We start from the raw sequence: 20,600 nt of genomic DNA, 5'->3' as shown, positions 1-20,600 counted from the left end.
AAGTTTCAGTAAAAATGAAAAAGCAAGGTTTCTCTGGACGATAAAATCGTGATAATAGCACCTTGCAAGTCAGAGACCTGATATTTAATATAGCTCAGTGAGTTAAATACATTGTCTGACAGTTGTAGTTGCCACACAATTAGATCAGATAAAGCATTTGTGAATTACATTAAATACTTGAACATGCTATTCCTAGTGACACTGATCACAACTGAAACATCAGGGTTTGGAGATGTTCCTCACTATCTTTGCTGTATCAGCAGCCCACTGAGCAGAGCGAGATTTGTGTTGACAGGAGGCATCCAGCTCACCCAAGATGTCAGCAGACCCTGTAATGCTGATTGCCAGTGGATTGTCTTTGTTTTGTACAAATAAGCTGGAACTTTTGATGCCACAGTATGGCATGCTGTCAGGCCCTTTCTATCTATCACCTTAGTGAGAGATCTAAGGGAGCAAGGAAGGAGGTGTGGGCTGGGAATGATCTATTAAGATTCCCTCATTGTCTTGAACAAAAAAACCTTTCCAAATATTAGTGAAGTGCAGGAGGTCACAGGGTGAGCTGGCAGTAAGCATATTAACCCCCTCTCTGTTTAAATGAACTCCAGCTATTCTGTAATAGCTTTTTATAGGTCTCAGAACATACTTTTATTATCTATGAAGCTTGGTGGTTAAAACATTCAACACCTTCCTGTGAAGTGGGGCCTGGACCTGGCACAAATATCTGAGCTGGGAAATGAAGCAGAATGTCCAAAGGGTGTATAATATCCTGTTTTTCTTTGAACCTAAGCAGACAAATTCATGGAGTCTTTTGTTTTAGGATAGTTACACTACCATTCAAAAGTTTTGGGTCACCCAGACAACTTCATGTTTTCCATGAAAACTCACATTTTTATTCATGTGCTAACATAGTTGCACAAGGGTTTTCTAATCATCCATTGGCCTTTCAACATGATTAGCTAACACAATGTACTATTAGAACACAGGAGTGATGGTTGCTGGAAATGGGCCTCTGCAGCCTTATGTAAATATTCCATTAAAAATCAGCTGTTTTCAGCTAGAATAGTCCTTTACCACATGCACAATATCTAGACTGTATTTCAGATTCATTTAGTATTATCTTCATTGAAAGAATGCCTTTCTTTCAAAAAATAAGGACATTTCTAAGTGACCCCAAACTTTTGAACAATAGTGTATGTCTTCAGTTGTTTGATCCAGCACAGCATTGTGAAAGTTAAGTTTTTTTCACTGAGATTGGGCATATTGATAAAACAGCATTTACAGACTACAGTAGACTCTGTAAGAGGGGGAATTACTTAGTTACGGTAAGTAAATTCAGTTGCTGGTTCTGGCAAAAAAAAAAAAAAAAAATCCCCACAGAGTGATCAAGACTCCAAGGTGGATGCCCTGTTTGAGACAAAGTGGTTATTTTGTGTATGCGGGTAGTTGATAATAATCACAATCATCATCATAGTCATACTTTATGACCAATTTCTGTGTAAAGGGACCATGCATATTTCACTCCAAAAATATTAATCGAAGACTAGTTATTTTATATTTGCGAGTAAATTTCATGCAATAGTGTATTGCATGAAATTATTTTTGCTGTAAGAATGAAGGTTGACCTCCTCGTCACTTCTTGCTGTTTAGTCCAGCATTTAGTCCAACGATTTGTCAGTGAAGCCAGGATGAGAAGAGAAAAAAACAGCAAATAATTATTTTCAGGAAAGCATTTATTTAGGAGCTTTTAGAGTTTGCAGTTCAAATAAATCAAGAATTTGTGTGATATCTGATTTTCCACAGAAATTTTTTTGAATATTTTGAATAGACACAAAGCTTTTTAATGTAATGTAGATAATTTTCGATCAAATCTTCAGAGGACACCCTTCTGGAAACATTTTACTGTCCTCCCAGGTTAAACCCAGATGAGTTTGATTGAGGTTGGATGCACCAGTTTGGGATAACAGCTGGACTTGGCGTAGCACTGACAGGTGAAGTTTTCAGCCCAGGCATCAAGGTCTGCAGCAGAAGGGAGACCAACAGCCACGTACTTCTTGGCAGCGCGCAGGATTTTGAAGTAGGTAGGGTTTAGGTGCAGGTAGTGATCGGAGTCGTAGTTCTTCCTCACACAGCGGCCCTTCCCCTGGCACAAGGCCTCACTGCACAGCATGGCAGCTGCTGTCACGTTGGCAATGTACGGGTTGAAGGTGGATGTCAGATACTCAGACAGAGACTGACAGGAAGCCTGCAGTGACAGAGAGAGGCTTACAGGTAAGACTGAGGTATACACCTACTTGTTGTGACGAAAAAAGTCTTGTGTTTATGCCGACATTCCTTAAATAAGTGGTAATTAAAAACTCTACTAATTCCCTGTGTTAGTTGAAAATAGTTTTATTGGTAGTTGTCATAACACAGGGGTTTGTACAGTGCCTTAGTGGTTAGCACTTTCGCCTTGCAGCTAGAAGATCCTTGGTTCTTGCCCCAGCCTTCCCGGGATCTTTCTGCATGGAGTTTTCATGTTCTCCCTGGGCATACATGGGTTTTCTTCAGGTTCTCTGGGTTCCTCCCACAGTTCAAAAACATGCCGAGGTTAATTTGTGATTCTGAATTGTCTGAAGGTGTGAATATGAGTGTGATTGTTTGTCTCTATGTGTAGCCCTGTGATACACTGGTGGCCTGTCCAGGATGTCCATTGCCTTCACCCTTAGTCAGCTAGAATACACTCCAGTCCCTCTGCGACCCTAATGAGGATTAAGCAGGATAACGGATGGATGTCGGAACTAAAAAAGAGTGATGCAAACCGTTGCACACAACCAGCATTTTCTGTTAAGCAAAATCATGAATGTGTACATGTGTGAGTCACTGTAAACTACAAACACAGTTCCACAGGGTTTGTGAGCAAATGTACTCCAATATAAGATTAGCTAATATTTAGTCAAAAGATAAACAAAGTGTAAGTCTAAGCAAATATTGTCTCCTAAAAATGCTCTGGAAAGCATGAACATACCTGGAAAAAAAAATGCTTGGATAAATTCTGCTCATCAAACGGAATGGAAATTATTTATCATTATTGGCACTTATGTGAATTTAAGGATAACTGATTCTGTAGATTCAATAAACATAACACTGGAACTGGTTCGTTCATAGTGATTTCAAATACGTATGCTTTTACATTTGCTTTTGCAATACAGCTGCTCTGTTAATTCTTCCATTCTCCACAGTTGTTATACAGTAAACAAATGGAGGGCTTGTTACTGAGAACAGAAGGTGTAGATTAGTAAAAAAAAAAAGAAAAAAAAAGGCAAGAATAAACAGCTCAAAGATCACTGAGAATTGCCAGATACAACTTAGTTGACACTATTAGAAAAAGGAGTACAAAGGAAATAGCCTAGCCGCGCTAGACAACCCACGGCAACGAATTTAATTCTCTGCCACGGTCGGTCTAGTTACCCTCGGTAAGCCTCGAGGTTGGATGCTCCTAAAACTGGCCGACGAATCACCATGAAGTGTAGAGTCAGAAGGCAGGCGTAACTAAGTGACGACAGAGCCGCGACAATTCTGACAGAAACAACCAGAATCATAGATGATCGACGAATGGGATGAAACGCCAACAATTGTTAAATTCTTACAACAAAAACGACAACAGTCGAATAATCTTTCTGTTAACATGTCTGTAATATACTTGAGCTTCACCCATTGACTGTATAAATAAGGCTTCACCGAACTCCCGCATCCTCTGATTTCCGGCGCTCTAGGAACTACGTCAGCCTATTCGTTGCGCTGATTGGTTGTATACCTACCCAATTACTGCAGAGTGATTTGAAAGACAACCTTTTAGCCCGCCTCCCTCCCTGTTGAGAGTTCCTAGACCCTTGCGTCTTCAGACCTGGGTCTAGCGCGGCTAGGCTATAAAGGAAAGGAAATACAGCAAAAACCATTTCCAAGCTTAAACACAAGACAGGTAGGATTAAATATAAAGACAAACATGCACTGAAGCATAACATTAATCTGATGGCAGAATGTGTGAGTGGAGAAAGCCAGAGAGAGAATTCCAACCAGACTAACAGGGAGAATATTTTAAATCATTTAGGTGCGAGCATCAGAGGGAGCTGATAAACTCATTTACTAGTGAAATCATAAACTAAATTTTACAGAGGAATTTTGCAAACAAATTTTAGGAAAGAAGCCAAATTATTCAAGCTGCAGAACTGACATTTTAGAAGGATAATTCTCCAAAACAAGAGCCCTGACCTAAATCCCACAGAGCACCTGCTGGAGGCCAACATATAGTCAGCTCGTCAGTGCTCTGCTGTTGCTGTTAGAAACATAATAGAAGCTACTGCCATTATTAAACTATTACATAAATGTGGCTTAGTCCCTATCTAGCTGTTGTCAAGGAGTTCTGTATGCTAAAAAGGATGCCAAACTAAAGACTAAGCCAAAATCTTAAATTTGAATTTTACTTATTTTTGTGGACATTTTTGCTTGACAGTTGTAATTTTGCTATCTTTATTTTAAACAAGTTCTGTTTTTTTTTATTTTTCTTGATGTCTTTATCTGTAACCTATTATATTTCACTTTTACTTCAGAAAGGTGTTTGTGTGGCATTGGGGTTGTATTTACTTAATTTCCATGTCAAAGATGTACAAAATATATGCCTAGGCTGCACAAATGTTTGGATACAACTGTGCAACTTCAGTTAGTTTAACACCATGTGACAAGAATTTAAGATAGAACAGAAAAGCAGAATGCTCAAATGAGACTGCAATAGTTCTGTCACACATCTGTCAGCAGAGATAACACTCACACAGACTGTACTGTCAAGAGTGTAAGTTCCTCCTAAAAGAGGAAACAAAGATAGATCAATGATTTGCTGCTTAAGACCTGGTAATGTGTGTTCCTGTTTTCAGTACAGTCTGGTATCATGACTGAAGACAAGCACAGAAACTTTCAGTGACACGTCCAGTTTATGCAAGCATTTCCATCTGTGGGATGATGATGATGTGGGGGATAATTTTGTGGCCAGTGTGCAAACAGAGGAGGTGATTACAGCCGACTTCTCAATGTATATGCTGGCAGGTGAATACTGTGGTAGCATTTACTGATTAGTTTGTCAAGTAGCTGTCGTTACCTTGTTGTTGTAGTCTTTGGTGCCTCCCCACATTACAACCCCAGAAGCTCCCAAAGCTGCTGACTCTCCAACAGTGCTGACGAGATCCGTCTGAAAGAGCAAGAACCACACAAACCCCCCCCCCCCCTTTTTTTTACCAAATACATTTTCAGACTAATTTTTTCAGTTTAGGCCATTTGTTTAACTCCTTGAGGTATTTTTCATTCAAATCAACTTTAGTCAGTTAGCTTACTGTCACATGTTGATAATTAGGCTTTACTGTTAAGTGACCTCTTAGTACTGTGTTGACTGCATCAATCATTTCATAAAAAGCCCTAAAACAAAACACTGTATATTAGCAGTCAAGTGACAACATAAATGTTGTAAATATGATGGGAACAAGGGAAGCAGTCAGGCTTGCTGGAAACCTACAAATTCCACAAAGGGAGGGGTTTGAGGTGGATGGTTGGGTCAATAAAACACTGGATTGAAATATAGGAGACTGCTGTTCATTTTCCACATTTAAGCAACATAAACATTGTGTCCTTTAGTTATTACCATTTTACTATGTCCACCATTAGAATTAATATTCTGACCATGATGATGAAGGTCTTCTAACAGTGTTAAAGTTTTGTGTAGTCTATCACTGACAGTGTTAAGAATCTCCTACACAGCAAATCCTTCAGTTAAGCTAACTAAACCCAAACCCTCACCTGGCTCTGAAATTTCTGGGTCTGATCCCTGTACAGCGGCCTGGAGTAGACATAGATGGGGACTGTGTAGGGACGTTTAGGCAGCGCTGCCACCCTCAGCGCCTCCTGGACACGGTTGCGGACGTAGAGTGCAGCACGGGGGGAGTTCCTCAGAGTCAGGTGAAGGTAGATGGAGGGAAAGAGGGCGGTGCTGTGTTCCCACAGCCACAGCATCTGGTTGTTCTGCTTCTGGGTCCTCGTGGAGCATTTCCCTGTGTAGCCGGACTTCTCCCATCCATAGTTGTAGCAGTCAGGAAACAGGTAGAAACCCCAGCGACGACTTGGACGCTCACCGATGCCAAGGCTAATGGTTTTCTCCATGAAACGGCGGCTAGCATGCTGGAACTGGCTCTTTGCCAGTTCGGAAATTTGCTTTGTTGATAGAAATGGGGCCATCTGCAGAGCATGAGCGATGGACAACTTCTGATAAATACGTTTTGATCCCCAGTTTTGATCCCACAGGGGACGCCAGGACTCCCAGTCAATGACAGCCAACCCAGGAGAGGAATCCTGGGAGATATAGTGATCTATTTGGTTCTGGGCCTTGGCCAGATGTTCCGTCAAGTTGCCATTTTGGGGGACTCCACCTCTGTAGCGTTTACGCTTGATGGTATCAACTTTAGGGTAAAGGCCAAGGCGGTCCTCGTAGAAGATGGTGAGAAACTGACCTGAAATAGCTGCAGGTGTGGTCACCGCCTGGAAGGCTCCCGTGTCCAGTGGGATGTGAAGTTGTTGACACTGGTCAGTGGGGGCGTTCCATATAGCCACAAAGGGGTGGTCATGGATCAGTGGAGGCTCAGTAGGCGGTAGGCCAAGGACTAAAGTGACAGATATGATGACACAGAGGGCGACACAGGACAGGAAGGGTGATGCCATTGTGAGGACTCTGGACAAAGAGGGTCAACTACAAAAAAACACCAGCAAAAAGAAGTTTCAGTTTATTTTAAATGTAATCCCTGACATCGACTCCAGCTACATCATCTCCCGCTCCACATTGAGGCTTCACTATATCAATTACTATCCCAAAGTTGTTAGTGTATCATTGTGGACCTGCTGTGTCCACACAGCAGGTACACAATGATGTAGGCATGTAATAAAAAACATTTAAAAGTTTAACAATGATTAATAAAAAATAAACCTACGAGACAGCTGAACAAGTCAAATTTCCTTTGTAGTAATGTAGTTACAAAAGGTCCAGAAGGTTTTCACATCAGCAATGAAATAAATGTCAAAAAAGTGGTTAAGGCGGTTAAGGTAATGTCATGGCTTGGGCTTGCAAAGCTTCTTCTGGGATGCCCTCATTATTCTCCAATGATGATGTAACACATGATGGCAGCAGCAAAATGAACTCAGAAGTCTACAGAAACTTTTTGTCTGCTAATTTCAAGAAAGATGCAATCAAACTGATGCTTCCTCATGCAGCAAAAGAATGACCCAAAATACACTGCCTAAACAACAAAGGAGTTCATCAGGGGCAAGACATGGAAGGTTTTAGACCAGTCAAGTCAGTCTCCAGATTTGAACCCTAAAGAGCTGCATTTCACCTGTTTAAGAGGAGACTGAAGGGAGTAACCATACAAAAAAACAGAAAGAGGGTGTGGTGAAAGCCTGGAAAAGCATCACAAAAGAACAATGCAAAAGTTTTGCTGATGTCAGTGGGTCACAGGCTTGATGCAGTTATTGCAACTAAATATGATATCTTATTCACTTTAAACTATTTTAAGTCTATCTGTCTGAATACTTTTGCTCACCTAAAAATTTGCTATTCCATTACAAATAATGCTATCTTCTAATATGTGTATCAAATCCTGAAATGTTGATCTATTGTCTCATATCCATCATTTTGATGTCAAACCCAAATGTTTTCAGTCTACAGCAAAAATTAAGGAATTGGTCTCGCTGTTCTGATACTTTTGGATGGGAGTTTAGGTACCAAAGCTGTCAGCAACGAACCGCTGGCTAAAATCCTGATGGGCTTTCCTCTGTCATTCCTCTGCTTCACCTTAAAATATTCACTGCCACTCATTATTTAAGATGCCAAGAACAAAGTGTTTGTGAAAAACAATTCACCCAGGTCAGTTTTTATTTCTTTTGCAGGATTAAATGATTTATAGAATGCATTTCAAACAGACTTTAAGGACAACATATCCAGTGTCTTACAGGCTGACCCATTTTCTTGTTGGGAAAATTTTTGTGACAAAATTCCCAAATTGCTTTATAAAAATAAAACAGGCTCATATTTTTGTATGTGTACACTAACTGGTCACATTATTTGGTTAATCTGCAAAATCCAATAAGACATAAATTGTACTTTTACAAACGTTCTACATCTTCAATATTTTTCGCATACTGTCAGAACAATGATATTTTTACTCTGTCATTGATGTCATAGTGGATATACCGAACAACATTTTTTATAAGTGGCCCTAATAATAATTTTGTCTACCCCAACAATACATGATTTGTAATAATACTTGGTGGGTGAAACATGAGGAACACACTTAAATATAATGGAGTCCAGTGTGCCACCTCACAAGTTTGGACTTTATTCCACAGAAAGAAGAGAAAGTTTGTTGGTAAGGATTTCATAAATATGACTTTATTCGAACAGACTTAAAGTTTTGTGGAGACAGACAGCCTGACAATGAAGTGATTTCCGATCATACATTTTCATTTTTTTTTTTGCATTAATCTGAAAGATGTTCAGATGAATGATTCCACATTATATGAATATATCAAACAAACTAATTTGTCTGACTTGACAATGCCAATACAAATTTAAAATCATTTTCCAATTTTTGTATATTTTGATGACAAACCATCATCTCCTACCTGCTGTGCTCTTCAGTGGCCTGTGAAGAACTGATCACTGTTTTGAAACTTGTCGGCCGCTGGGTTTTTGCTGCTTCATGCGTCGGAGGAAACAGTTTCTTCACTCTGATTGATCTTTATCTGACCGATGTGCTAATGCTAGTCATCCATGTCTCCATGTTTGGAAGCAGCTGTGTTCAGGGTTCAGTGGCCAGTTAATAGTTTGTTTCATTATATTGACATTTACTTTTAAAATTCAAAGCAGCAAAGAAACATAAGAAAACTTTGTGAATCCAATCAAAGATTGTTTAGATCAAATGACCAAAACAATATTAAAAAATTGTTAATAAAATGAGGTGCACATTGTTTTTTTAGGGTTTAGGTACAGGTTTAGGTACAGACATAGATAGATGGGTTCATATCAGGGTACCCGCGGATCCTTAAAAAGTCTTAAAAAGTCTTAAATTCGTGTATCTAAAATTAAGGCATTAAAATGTCTTAAATTCATTAGAAATTCCTTAAATACAGTAGTCAGTGGTCTTAAATTGTCGGGTCTGTTTTTTTTTTTTTTACTCAGGGGACTTTGAGTAACGTAAAAGTTGTGCCGGAAGTTTAATTTCAGTCACGCGCAGACTCCTTCTTTCCTTTCTTCCTCGCGTCACCGGTCAGTCAGGATGGGTAAGTGCAATTTAAGCAGTGTTGGCTGGAGGACAGTTGGTTTCAAAGCTGGTTGAAACCTGTTGCCAATCTCGAGGAGGCCAGGTGCATTCTTTGCAAGAAGGATTTCAAACTCGGCACCATGGGAAATTAAAGCGGTCGAATCGCACATGCAGGGCGCTAAGCATAAAATGGCGACAGAGAGTCAAAAACAAACGCCGGGCATCTCTCATTTTTGTGTGGGTCTAGCGTCCCAGCTAGCAACAACCGCTGCTGCTGCTGCTACCGCCGGTGCTAGCAGCACTGACCTGACGGTTATCTTTGGTGGGACAGCAACACTCAAATCCGAGGTGTTATGGATCTTGAACACTGAGTGTGTGTTCAGTGTTTTGTCGTTGACATATAGTACTGTTATTGCACTTGTAATTTTATGTGTTTGACCAAATGCAATGTGCTTTTACTCACGCCAAGTCTCGTTGGCAAAGCAGTGTTTTGTATTGATCAGTATTGTATCAGTTTGTTTAATAAACTGACAATAAGTAAACTTGAATGATTGTCATTGAGGTTCTAGTACAGCGGGATCCCTAACCATTGCTTGTATTTATAGGATTTTTTTAAAAATTCCAGTCTTAAATTTCATTCAAGACGGCATTAAAAAGGTCTTAAAAAGTCTTAAATTTGACTTGCTAAAACCTGCAGATACCCTGCATATATGCATTCGAAGTGCACCAGTACCTAAAAACTACACGATCGTTCAAAAGTTTGGGGTCACTTAGTAATGGCCTTATTTTTGAAAGAAAAGAATTTTTTTTTTCAAAGAAGATAACATTAAATGAATCAGAAACACAGTCTAGACATTATTCATGTGGTAAATTACAATTCTAGCTGGAATATCTACATAGGGGTACCTCTGTACCCTTATGTAGATATTCCATTTCCAGAAACCATCACTCCTGTGTTCTAATGGTACATTGTGCTAGCTAATCATGTTGAAAGGCAAATTGATGATTAGAAAACCTTTGTCCAATTATATTAGGACATGAATTAAAAGGTGAGTTTTCATGGAAAACGTGAAATTGTCTGGGTGACTCCAAACTTTGTAGTGTATATTGTAGCAAATATTTGTTTACATCCACATGCTTCCAGACAGAAAAACACATATATTTACATCATATACATGTTTAATTGCAATGAACTACAACAATGTACAACAGAACAGTGTAATAAAATAAAATGTGTCCATGTTTTGACTTGCTGAGTTGTCCAGTTCACAGGTGTATTCAGGGGTGAAAGTAAGCCGGAACGGTCCGGTACTGTGTACCGGCAAAAGATCTGGTGCCGGAACGCGGTACCAGGAAAAGATCCGGTGGTGGTACGCCGCTCTTCCACCGGTATCTATGGATACGCCGCCCAGCTGCCTGCTATCGACCATTCACTCAGCAGTACGTGAGTGCGCATGTGTGTCTACTTTCCGTAACAGAGCGACTGCTATGGCAAATAATGTAGCCGCAAGGGGACACAAGCCAGTGTCTTATTGTGCCGGTCCCAAGCCCGGATAAATACAGAGGGTTGTGTCAGGAAGGGCATCCAACATAAAACTTTGGCCAAATCAAACATGCGAATCAAATGTATGACTTCCATACCAGATCGGTCGAGGCCCGGGTTAACAACGACCGCCATCGGTGATGTCGACCTACAGGGTGCAGGTGGAAAATGGACGACTGTTGGTCGAAGAAGGAGGGGAGGAAGGTGTGTTCGTAGGAAGAGAAAGAAGAGGAACACCAAGAGTCTAGGACTGAGAGAAGGGACTTTGAATGTTGGAAGTATGACAGGAAAAGGTAGAGAGCTGGTTGACATGATGCAGAGGAGGAAGGTGGACATACTGTGTGTCCAGGAGACCAGGTGGAAAGGTAGTAAAGCTAGAAGTTTAGGAGCAGGGTTCAAGTTGTTCTGTCATGGTGTAGATAGGAAGAGAAATGGAGTAGGAGTTATCTTGAAGGAGGAGTTTGTTAGGAATGTCCTGGAGATAAAAAGAGTGTCAGATCGAGTGATGAGCCTGAAGCTAGAAATCAAAGATGTGATGTTCAATGTTGTTAGTGGGTATGCCCCACATGTAGGATGTGAGCTGGAGGAGAAGGAGAAATTCTGGTTGGACCTTGATGAAGTGATGCGGATTATCCCTAGAAGTGAGAGAGTTGTTATTGGTGCAGACTTCAATGGACATGTTGGTGCAGGAAACAAAGATGATGAGGAGGTCATGGGCAGGTTTGGTATCCAGGAGAGGAACGCAGAAGGACAGATGGTGGTTGACTTTGCAAAAAGGATGGAAATGGCTGTAGTGAATACTTTCTTCCAGAAGAGGCAGGAACATAGGGTGACCTATAAGAGTGGAGGTAGGAGCACACAGATAGACTACATCTTGTGTAGACGGTGTAATCTGAAGGAGATCAGTGACTGCAAAGTAGTGGTATGTGAGAGTGTAGCCAGACAGCATAGGATGGTGGCGTGTAGGATGACCCTGGTGGTGAAGAAGATGAAAAGGGCAAAGCAGAGCAGAGGACCAAATGGTGGAAGCTGAAAAAGGAAGTGTTGTATGACTTTCAGGAAAGAGTTGAGACAGGCTTTGGATTGTCAGGAGGTGCTTCCAGATGACTGGACAACTACAGCAAATGTGATCAGGGAGACAGGTCGGAGAGTATTTGGTGTGTCATCTGGAAGGAAAGGCAATAAGGAGACTTGGTGGTGGAATGAGGAGGTGCAGGAGTGGATCCAGAGAAAGAGGTTAGCTAAGAAGAAGTGGGACACTGAGAGGACTGAAGAGAGTAGACAGGAGTACAGGGAGATGCAGCGTAAGGTGAAAGCAGAGGTGGCAAAGGCCAAACAAGGGGCTTACGATGACTTGTATGCTAGGTTGGACAGTAAGGAGGGAGAGACTGATCTGTACAGGTTGCCAAGGAAGAGAGACAGAGATGGGAAGGACGTGCAGCAGGTTAGGGTGATAAAGGATAAGGATGGAAGTGTGTTGACAGGTGCCAATAGTGTGATGGGAAGATGGAAAGAGTACTTTAAAGAGTTGATGAATGAGGAAAATGAGAGAGAACGAAGAGTAGGAGAGGTGACTGTTGTGGACCAGGAAGTAGCAAAGATTAGTAAGGATGAAGTGAGGAGGGCATTGAAGAGGATGAAGAGTGGAAAGGCACTTGGTCCTGATGATATACCTGCGGAGGAATGGAAGTGTCTCGGAGAGGTATCAGTAGAGTTTCTGACTGGGTTGTTCAACAGGATCTTAGATAGTGAGAAGATGCCCGAGGAATGGAGGAGAAGTGTGCTGGTGCCCATCTTTAAGAACAAGGGAGATGTGCAGAGTTGTGGCAACTACAGAGGAATAAAGCTGATGAGCCACACGATGAAGCTATGGGAAAGAGTAGTTGAAGCTAGGCTAAGTGCAGAGGTGAACATCTGTGAGCAGCAGTATGGTTTCATGCCAAGAAAGAGTACAACAGATGCGACATTTGCTTTGAGGATGTTGATAGAGAAGTACAGAGAAGGTCAGAAGCATTGTGTCTTTGTAGATCTGTAGAAAGCTTATGACAGGGTGCCCAGAGAGGAACTGTGGTTTTGTATGAGGAAGTCTGGAGTGGCAGAGAAGTATGTTAGAGTGGTGCAGGACATGTATGAGGACTGTAAGACAGTGGTGAGGTGTGCTGTAGGTGTGACAGAGGAATTCAAGGTGGAGGTGGGACTACATCAGGGATCAGCTCTGAGCCCCTTCTTGTTTGCTATGGTGATGGACAGGATGACAGACGAGTTTAGACAGGAGTCTCCATGGACTATGATGTTTGCAGATGACATTGTGATCTGTAGTGAGAGTAGAGAACAGGTGGAGGAGAAGCTAGAGGCGTGGAGGTTTGCCCTGGAAAGGAGAGGAATGAAGGTTAGCCGCAGCAAGACGGAGCATCTGTGTGTGAATGAGAGGGACCCAAGTGGAAGAGTGAGGTTACAGGGAGAAGAGATCATGAAGGTGGAGGATTTTAAGTACTTAGGGTCAACAGTCCAGAGCAATGGAGAGTGTGGAAAAGAGGTGAAGAAGCGTGTACAGGCAGGCTGGAATGGCTGGAGAAAAGTGTCAGGTGTAATGTGTGATAGAGAAGTTTCAGCTAAAATAAAAGGAAAGATTTACAAAACTGTGGTGAGACCAGCCATGTTGTTTGGTCTGGAGACAGTGTCCCTGAGGAAAAGACAAGAGGCGGTTTGGACATGTCCAGAGGAGAGAGAGTGAATATATTGCTAGAAGGATGCTGAGTTTCCGACTGCCAGGCAGGAGGCCTAGAGGAAAACCAAAGAGGAGGTTAATGGATGCGGTTAAAGAGGACATGAAGATCGTTGGCGTGAGAGAAGAGGATGCAGCAGACAGGGTTAGATGGAGGCAATTGATTCGCTGTAGCGACCCCTGAAGGGAAAAGAAGAAGAAGAAGCGACTGCTATGGTGAATAGCAGTCAATAGCAAGTAGGTGTGCTTGATTTATTGCACTGGGACATTTCCCACAACTCGTCAATAGACGTCAACAAGCACCGCTTGTGCCGGGAAGGGGCGAGCAGTAAATTACACTTGAAATTCTACACATTCTTGTGATTGGCTTAAAAACTTTAAACTGGATTTACAGCGGCTGTCATCGACAGATGCATATTTTAAATAATAACAGAGAGAAGCACTACAAAACAGTCAAAAAATATTTTGTCAAAGTAATAATGCAGAGGAAAACAATCTCTTTGAAAGAAAAGACAGGGACACTGAAGATGGCTTACCACAGAAAAATCAGAAACTAACTACTACTACTATAACTATTTAAGGCCTCTGTGGAAAAATATTTTAGGTGATGTGTTTAGATGTTTAGTTCCATTCTGAGTGTTTGGTCGTGACCTCATGTCTGTTCTTAGGGCCCAATTAAAGCAAAAAGTTTCCCGTATTTTCAAGTGTTATTAATTCCTACCTATTCCATTGGCCTACAGTAAATATTAATATGTTTTCATTTGTTTGTGTTTTAACTTTACTATTTTAAAATGCATGAAGTTAGAGTGAGACGAGGGTTTTGGTAATATTACCGGCAAGAATTTAAAACTACTTTCACTCCTGGGTGTATTGTACAATAAATGTCATTGTCTTCCAAAAGTGGGTGCCTGCTGCTGTATTAGAAATGGGATATACAGGGAAACAGTGCCTTCTATCTTTGGCAGTCACATTATTTTTGCCCTTTACCTAGTTTGTCTCTTTTTATTACTGTAACACTGAAGTATGTGGTAAATAGAATGTTGCTATCATTTAGATTTTGTTTGATCTGGTCATGTCCTCTTCTATTCACTGGGTTAAGTTTATCACTTTGAAATAACAAATGTAACAGACTAAATGAGCTCTTCCTCTGCCCGTCAGGCAATAAAACAGAAACCTTCTCAAACATCAGCAACATCTGATCAAACAGGTCTGATTAGAGCAAAATTTACTTCTGGCTTCAACAATTCAATTCATTTTTATTCACACAGTTTAATAATGCTTAATTGCAAAATGTTTAAATACATTTCAGCATTTTCTATCCTTCCGTTTCCATGAGCAGCATCATACTGGTCCATATGCTGAAGATGAAGCTGCTGATGTTCTGTCTGTGGAGTCTCCCAGCAGTCAGTGAGGATCTGGGTTTCTTCAGATGTCCCTGGAATAAAATATTGTTTAAATGTTATTTTTAATGCACAGTGACAGTCATAAGAATAGAACAAAGTCGTATTACAGCTAACGAAAACGACATTAATTCAGAAGCACACAGTCAGCGAACGAGTAAAACATTAAAAATAACTTCTTTCAAGCCCATTTTTCTCTGAACAGTAAAAAAATACACTATGAGGCCAAAGTGTGACCATTAGAAAAACGTAAAACTACTTATATCGTTTCACCGCCATAGAACCGTCAGAGCCAGCAGCAGATTTCTAAAAGTCTTGCTGACATCAGGCTGCTCTCTCGGCCGCTTATAGCCATTTATACTGGAGCCTCACATCTCCAAAACGACTGGAGTAAATTTTTAAACAGGCTTTATCTGGATAAACTGACCACATACTTGACATTTACACAACTACTTTCTCGTCTGAAATAATCTGAAAGCTACATTTTGTATCATAATAACAGTAGTATTCCCAAAAACTGTTCTGTTACTTCTGAAAGCTTCCTCCTCGGCCTTTGACCGCTGGTCGGTGCAAAATGCATTATGGGTTATTTGGCCGCCCCAAGTCCGTATAAGGGGCTCGACATACGGGAGGCGCCAGCAGTCATTTTCTATGGCTGTTGTGCGACGAGACGAACATCGCTTTCCCCCCCTCCCAACAACACAACGGCAACATTCGTGCATCTGAAATTTCGCGCGCGTTCATGTAGACGTGAACCTGCTGGCTTGCGACGCGATACAAGAAAGTTGAAAAATGTTCAATTTTTGTCACCTGGAGCTTCAACCAATCCGCGAGGGTTTCACTCACTGACCAATGAGCTTACAGCATGTTACACAGTACAGTCCGCTCCTATACATTAATGGTCCGCTCTGGTTTTCAACCATTGTTTTCATCTCTTTTCAGCCATGATTGATTTCCCGATTCTTTATGATCCTTCCCTTAATAACAATCTTTTCTGAGATTTGGCATCAAATGGTGGTATTCATGCTCTTTCCTAGTTTGCAATATGGCATGGATCCAGGGTCGTTTCTTTCCTTTATAAGCCAATGTCAGTAGTAAAGTTTCGGGTAAATCAAGCAATATCTTCTGGGTCATTATTTTTATGCTTTTCTGTCATGAAACTCTATGAAAATGTAAAAAAATCCCTCCAATTTCACAGCCAATCAGAAGTGAGGGAGACAAGTGATCTGTGCTTTTGCACAGTGCGCCATGTGTCGCTGTCGCCTGCTGCTGCCAAGTATCGCGCTCCGTGTTGAATTTATCTCCTGTTGCGATGACTTTCACATTTCCCCCTCAACTGTCGCTCCCCGTGTGTCGAGCCCATAAGTCTGGTCCGATGCAGTCTCAACAAATGTGGGTGGAGCGAGAACATTTCCGGGTATTGCTTCCATTCTTGGTCAGATTGGAACAGTACTCGGTCACCGACTGATGACGTTTCACGAGAACGCGAGAATGCAAGTATGGACAAGAACGCATATTGAGAAATGGCCACACAAAAAAAAAAAAAAAAAACCTAAATTGAAAATAAAATAAACACATAATTCATTCTGTGCTATTTTTCAGAGTCAGTGAGTGACTGGTGACTGGCTGCTCAAGCCAATGATGCAATTCACATACGTATTTATGCAGCTAATTAACGTAATTGACAGGCGTCTTTATAAGCAGCCACCGTTGTTATAGCTTGTACAGCAGAGTGGCAGATGTGGACTGAAGGAAGACATGCTAATGTGCTAAGTGCTGCTTATGTTGACCCTTCATAATAATGACAAAACAAACGGACAGTGGCACATTCCCTCACCAAGCCAAATTAAAAAAGAAATGCGATTCTTTTGAGATGGAATGGCTGTCAGAGTTAGGGTTGCCACCTGTCCCTTAAAATATGGAATCTGTATTTTCATGAATGTCCCATACACGTCTGTCACACACTCATCTAAACTGTAAAATGAACAAAGTAAAACACAGGAAATATTAAGGGCAGCCAATTTCATCTTCGTAGGACCTATATAGCGAAGACCCGATGTGAGGTCCAGCGGATAGACCTCAGACTTCTCTGTGTGTCCGGTCCTGGTCGGTCCTATGGTCCTGTTGCGGGTTGCCTGGTTACAGATGCAGCTGCGCACTGCTCCCGCACATTTAAAAATGTCTACACCCGAAACTCCACCATGTCCAAAGAAGCAAAAACATTTGCAATGTATAGACGTGAGTGGGAAGACTTGAACCCCTGGCCTGACAGCATTAGTGGCAATAGGTACAAGGCAAACTGTGTTTTCTGTTGCTCATGGACTGGCTGAAGTAAGGCAGGATCATGTATTTATTACCTGCATAAAAGTTATGTTGAAACACACCATGGCACCATATCCTCAACTCTTGGGTTCTTACAATGACCAACTTGTAAGAAACATGAGAACAGAGAGGACCCAACCAGCAGTAACACAGTTTTTCATCTCCAGTCATCTCCTGAAGTCCACATGGTAAGGGACATCATGATGTGATCAGCTAGATTTCCTACAGTATATGGTTGTGAATTTACCAGAGGATGCTTATGATCATGCTGATGTGGCCATAGACGCCACAGTATTTTAGTGACTCAATAAATGCCTAAGTTGTTTATTTTTTTAAATGCTATTTAGTTTTTAATGAACCTTTATTTAATAACCTATATGTGATCAATAAATGGCCTTTCCCTATCTAAAGAAATACTCACTCAGAACTCTAATATGTTAAGAGTACTAAATAAATAAATTAAGAAATACATGCATACACATATAAATAAGACAGTACATTAACTGTGTTAAGATAAGATTCAGATTTTTTTTTAAAAATGTCCGTAGAGAATTTCTTTGTACAGCATTCTGCATTCAGTTGTTTATGTTTTTACAGAATCCAGTATTGCACACTAGTTGGTCATGACATTTTATTAGTATGGTTTCAGTGTTCAAAATGATGCCACTTCTTTTCAGACAGAACCTGTGATCATAAAACAATACAAAATGTTTAATTCCATGTAAATAAAGCGCTTAAAGCTTTCAGTATGGCTAAATGCTTTTTTCAAAATTAAATATACCACTCCTTGGGTGGTAGTGGCCCCAAGTTTGGTAAAGTTGGAAAGATATTCACAGATTCAGACTTCCAGCATCAACAACTCGTTAGATATACATTGTCAAAACATAAACAATGCCTCTTTCCCATCATTGTAAGGCAGACAATGTGCTACAAGTCCAGTTTTATCAAAAGTAGCTGTCTTTCAAGCTGCAGAAATAACACTGGTGTCTATGGAGTGCACAGGGACTGTCTGCAAATTGCAGCACCGTTGCAACAGCAAACAGAGATATAAATTTTCAATAACTACAGTCTTTTACATTGTAGTGTCACCAGAATCACTGCAGCCTTCAACTGGCTCCCGTTGACAAAGTGTTTTAACAGAAATATAAATGCTGTAATTTGATTCTTTTAATATACCATGGATGGATGCAATGCTGGTGTGACCACAGTGCACACGTCTGATGTTGCTCACAGTGGTCTCAGGGAGTTTGTGTGTTTGCTCAAACTCATAAAAAATTAGAGGGAATATTGGTTGCGATAATGTGATATATAGTACCTGTTACAATTTGTCAAACACCCCAGTTTTTTTTCAGTTATATTTGGAAGTTATGCAGTTTAATGTCTCATTGTACTCTGAAATGAAAGAGTGAAAGAATAGAACAAATAAACGAAGTAAAAAAAATCTTTCTAAAAACCAAAATGTATTTCTAAACTTTTGAGTCATCAAAGTAGCCCCCTTTGGCAGATATAACAGCTAAACACACTCGTGTCATTCTTTCCACAATGGAAATCACACATTCTTCAGAAAGTTTTTCCCAACTCTGTTGCCGAAGTTCCCATAAATGTGTGGCCCTTGTACATTGTTTTGCTTTCACTCTTCTGTCCAGTTCATCCCAAATCAGCTCCATGGGGTTTACACCCCCTGTCGAAAGGTTTGAGACACTTTCTCATTCAAATAAATTAGAACCCGTCTCAAAACTTTCGACAGGGGGTGTAAGTCTGGAGTCTGTGCTGGCCACTCCATATTTTCAAGCTTACCATCTTGTTTTTTTCCTAAGGTAGTTCTGATATAGCTTGGACTTATGTTTTGGGTCATTATCTTGCTGTCGGATGTACCCCTGACCAGCTAGGCGCTTACCAGAGGGTACTGCATGGTGCTGCAAAATGCTGTGGTAGCCCTGTTGGTTCACGGTACTTTTCATTCTGTACAAGTCACTGACCCTGGATCCGGCAAAACAGCCCCAAACCATCACACTTCTTCCTCCATGTTTGACACTTGATTTCACACACTGAGAAACCATCCTTGCATCTACTGCATACAAAATCCTGTGTGATGAATCAAAGATGTCTATTTTTGATTCATCTGTCTTCAGTAGTCCATTGGATGTGTTTCATGCCCAAGCAAGCCTCTTTTTCTTATTATGACATCTTAGCAATGACTTTCTGCAATTCGACTTGTCAAACCTCCAACTCAAAGTCTTCTCTTCACAGTTGAAACCGAGACTTGCTTACTCCGACCACTAAGCTGAGCTTGAAGCTGTTGTCCTGTGAGCCACCCATCACCAAGATGTTGACTCTCAGAAACCTTTCTTCTGATTCTATTGTGGCTTTGGGTCTTCCAGACCTCTTCTTGCCAGAGTTTCCCTGAGGTTCTGAGTGCCTTTTGATGGTAAAGAAAACTGTACTGACACTTTGACTTGTTTCTTAATTTCTCTTTTGGAAAGACCTACATTCTTTAGTGTTATGATAGTCTGTTTCTCCTCTAGTGTTAATTGCCTTTTTCTCTCCATTTTAATAGCAACACACTACATTCTGCAGTACAATAATGTTCAAATAATGCTCTGGAGGATATAGTGCCATGGTGTGTTCCAACACTACTTTTATGCAGGAAGAGAGGGTTGTAAAGTAATCAAGAAAAGTTGGGACACTTGATTTGGTACCAACTTTCAAAGCATGATTAACCTCCATTGCTGCAGAACAACCTTAAGTTGTTAATCCATTTCTTATTCCCTGAAAAAGGCCTTTTTGTATAATTCTGAAATGTATTTTATTTTTCAGTTTTGGGCAACCTTACCTTTTTTAAACCTTTGGTAGTTCACCACTTACCGTTGTACCATTTCAAGCTATTTATGAATTTTGAACGACTTCAATTTCAACAAATTATTGGAAAAATTGGGGCATTGTAAAATGTTTGATCAGTCGTTTCAGAACGCCCCAATTTTAATTTAGTCATCTGTTTCTGTTATTTAACAAAAAGTGCAAGGCCTCATTGCAAAAAACTATTTCTCTCAAATGTTTCTCTTTTTTCCTTTTATGACAGTTTTCCACGTTAAAAATAATTTATTTGATTTTCACGAGTATATGTATTTGACTTGTTTCCTCTGAAGAAACATTCTTGGGTTTTTGATTGTGTCATACTTTTCACATGTCACTGCCTGTGAGAAAGCAACGATTGTAATCTCCCTGGTCACATCTCTTCCTCTTTTTCATTCTCTTAGTATTTAGACAGAAACCAGATGGTG

General features: G+C 40.6%; 1 protein-coding gene across 1 annotated transcript; it reads right to left on the bottom strand.

Annotated features, from left to right (window-relative positions):
* Positions 1-1,712: 1,712 nt before the first annotated feature.
* On the bottom strand, positions 1,713-9,991 carry LOC110967858 (hyaluronidase-5-like). The gene is made up of 4 exons (XM_051951583.1): positions 8,692-9,991; positions 5,821-6,763; positions 5,129-5,218; positions 1,713-2,242 (listed from the first exon to the last, which is right to left on the bottom strand). Exons 2-4 carry the CDS (start codon positions 6,733-6,735, stop codon positions 1,913-1,915), a joined length of 1,335 nt encoding a protein of 444 aa, XP_051807543.1. The 5' UTR covers positions 6,736-6,763; positions 8,692-9,991; the 3' UTR covers positions 1,713-1,912.
* Between the last annotated feature and the right edge of the window lie 10,609 nt (positions 9,992-20,600).

This window comes from Acanthochromis polyacanthus, chromosome 8 (genome assembly GCF_021347895.1).
Source record: "Acanthochromis polyacanthus isolate Apoly-LR-REF ecotype Palm Island chromosome 8, KAUST_Apoly_ChrSc, whole genome shotgun sequence".
In the NCBI taxonomy this organism is placed as follows: domain Eukaryota; kingdom Metazoa; phylum Chordata; class Actinopteri; family Pomacentridae; genus Acanthochromis; species Acanthochromis polyacanthus.
This window is presented reverse-complemented; position numbering and strand designations above follow the sequence as displayed.

Bases quoted from the DNA above. Each gene is read 5' to 3' on its own strand.
- LOC110967858 (XM_051951583.1), bottom strand. From the start codon at position 6,735: ATGGCATCACCCTTCCTGTCCTGTGTCGCCCTCTGTGTCATCATATCT. The intron at 5,219-5,820 runs GTGAGGGTTTGG...TTGCTCTTTCAG, and splicing joins CCCAGAAATTTCAGAGCCAG to ACGGATCTCGTCAGCACTGT. The intron at 2,243-5,128 runs GTAACGACAGCT...CTGTCACTGCAG, and splicing joins CCAAAGACTACAACAACAAG to GCTTCCTGTCAGTCTCTGTC.